This window comes from Diceros bicornis, chromosome 7 (assembly GCF_020826845.1).
Source record: "Diceros bicornis minor isolate mBicDic1 chromosome 7, mDicBic1.mat.cur, whole genome shotgun sequence".
Classification (NCBI taxonomy): domain Eukaryota; kingdom Metazoa; phylum Chordata; class Mammalia; order Perissodactyla; family Rhinocerotidae; genus Diceros; species Diceros bicornis.
The window spans coordinates 13280734-13283414 of NC_080746.1; the positions used below are offsets into that span (position 1 = coordinate 13280734).

The following is a 2681-nucleotide window of genomic DNA, read 5'->3' on the forward strand; positions in this document are numbered from 1 at the left end:
CCAAATCTTATGTGATTGTCCCACTATGTCTGTAATATGGGAGCTTAAAAGGGGACGCACGTGGGAGGATGATAGCTAACGGTGCAGGATTTCTTTTTGTGGTGACAAAAATGGTCTAAAATTGGCTGTGGTAATAGTTGCACATATCTGTAGATAAAAACCATTGAATGGTATACTTTAAGTGGGTGAATAGTTTGGTGTGTGAATTATATCTCAACATAAAAAATAGTGACAATTGAAAATGTTTGATATACTATTAAAACAAGGTAATCCTGTATAAAATATGACTACAACTGCATAAATCTCTATACATGTATCGTTAAGTAGATAGATTATATAGACATAGACATAAATAGAGATGCCATAGATGAAATAAATCTAAACAAGAAATCAGAAACATCAAAACCTTAGTTCCAATTTAGTCACTAATTATGAGAGAGAGAGAGAAATGCCAAAATGTTAATAGTAGTTATGTTTGGGTGGTAGGATTAGTGAGTGATTTTTATTCACTTTATGTTTTTGCAGTTTCCTAATTTTCTTCAAATCTATTTATATACATGAGGAAAAAAAGGATTGCTATTTTCCAAGGGCTAAGGAATTCTGGAATTCAAATTTGATCCTAGACTTAATGAAAGGAAATTTGCCATTCTTAATACAAAATTCAAACTATTGTCATAAAGAGTGAATATACTTACCTGGGAGTAGAGGCTCAATGCTAATATAGGATAATAGGCATATGGATATGACCTGGCTTCTAACGTAAACAAATTCCTTTATATTAGACTCAAATACATGTCATTCATCAAAACATAGACTACAAAATGAAAGAAATCAATGGCGCAAATTTAACGGACTACAGATTTTTTGGGAAAATTGGAGAATATTCCATGTAAATTGAAAAGAAGTTGGTGGAAAAATTGTTCATTCTATAATTCTTACAATACAGAGGCAGCATTAGCCCAAGGTTAAGACCCTTTTGTTCACATCCTAGTTCAGCAACTTTCTAACTCTGTGACACTGAGGAAGTGTCTTAACCTCTCAGTGCCTTAACAGCCTCAGTAAATTGGGATAATAATATTATCTACTCCAAACGATAATTATGTCAGTATTGTAAGTGCATAGAATAGTGCCTGCATAAAATAGTAAGCACTGTAGAAGATTTGTTGAATAAAAAACTATATAAATATATACACATAAATCACACCAGAATCTATTCAACCTCACCTACTTGTCCCAAATTCCACTTAGCAATCACACCAACTACAAGAGAAGGGTTGCCCCAGGAAAATACGAGGCAAAGTTGTAAGGACAGATAATGACAAGAGAGCTTAGGCCCCACAAGTATGTACTCCTTGGATTAGTGCTCTTCTCAGAGCCAACTTCACTTCCTTGTTTCTCAAGGTATAGATCAAAGGATTCAGGGAAGGAGTAACAATATTATTGAACACCGGAACCACAGAATCCAGCCAAGAGATGGAAGCAGGCTGGAGATAAGTGAGGAACACAGGTCCATAGAAGAGCAGGATGGAAGTCAGATGGGCACTGCAGGTTGAGAAGGCTCTGCGCCTGCCTTCTGAGGAGGTGATTTTCAATATAGAGATAACAATGCGAGTATATGAAGTGAGGATAAGAAGAAAACATGTTAGTGCAACAACACCTACATTGGTGAAACTCACTGTCTGAGCTAGAGAGGTGTCTGCACAGGCCAGAGACAGCACCACCGGGATATCACAGAAGAAATTGTCCACCTGATTGGGGCCACAGTAGGGTAACTTAAAGACAAGGAATGTGAGGACAGATGCATGCAGACAGCTCCCCATCCAGGTGCCTAGAGCCATGACGGTGCACACCCTGTGGTTCATGATGACCGTGTATCGCAAGGGGTGACAGATGGCTGCAAAACGGTCATAGGCCATCACGGTGTACAGGAAACACTCAGTGCAACCCAGGAAGTGGTAAAAGAAGATCTGGGAGGCACAACCCTGGTAAGAGATGGTCCGATTTTGCCCCATCAGGTAGAGCATCATTTTGGGGGAACTCACTGAAGGGAAAAATATGTCAAACACCGACAAGTTTCCCAGGAAGAAATACATGGGAGTGTGGAGGTTGGAGGAAGTGAGGATGGCCAGAAGAATGAGCAGGTTTCCCAGAAGAGTGAGCAAGTAGAAGGCCAGAAAGAAGACAAACAGCACATTTTCCAGCCCTGTTGTGTGAGGGATTCCCATGAGGAGGAACTCAGTTACAGGAGTGTGATTCCTCATCTTCATGTCTAGTTAGACCTGGAAGATCAAAGAATGGCCTCACCAAGATGTGCTTTTCACAAAAACACTCATGCCTTCATAGAACCTATTGGAAACTGAAAATACCTGTATACTACAGGGAACTTCTGAATAGGAGTCTGTCCAATTCTGTCACTAATAATATGTGACTTTGAGTAAGTCATTTATTTAATTTTTATCTGTTTCCTCAGAAGGAAAATAGAGATAAGAGGGGCAGAATAGAAAGCGAGCAGAGAATAAACTTTACGGTTGGATATATCCGAGTTTAAATGTCAAATCTACTCCCCACTCTGTGGCTTTGGATAACTTTGAAAGAATCTCTAAATCTCCTCTGTGTCCCTATACATAGTATAGCACAATCTTATGATTCTTGTGAGGATTAATGCTTTAGTGTATATTAAG

The 2681-nt window shown here is 38.8% G+C and overlaps 1 protein-coding gene across 1 annotated transcript; it reads right to left on the minus strand.

Moving 5' to 3' along the window:
- Window positions 1-1328: 1328 nt before the first annotated feature.
- On the minus strand, window positions 1329-2267 carry LOC131407871 (putative olfactory receptor 10D4). Its single transcript, XM_058544471.1, has one exon. It carries the CDS (start codon window positions 2265-2267, stop codon window positions 1329-1331), a length of 939 nt encoding a protein of 312 aa, XP_058400454.1.
- Between the last annotated feature and the right edge of the window lie 414 nt (window positions 2268-2681).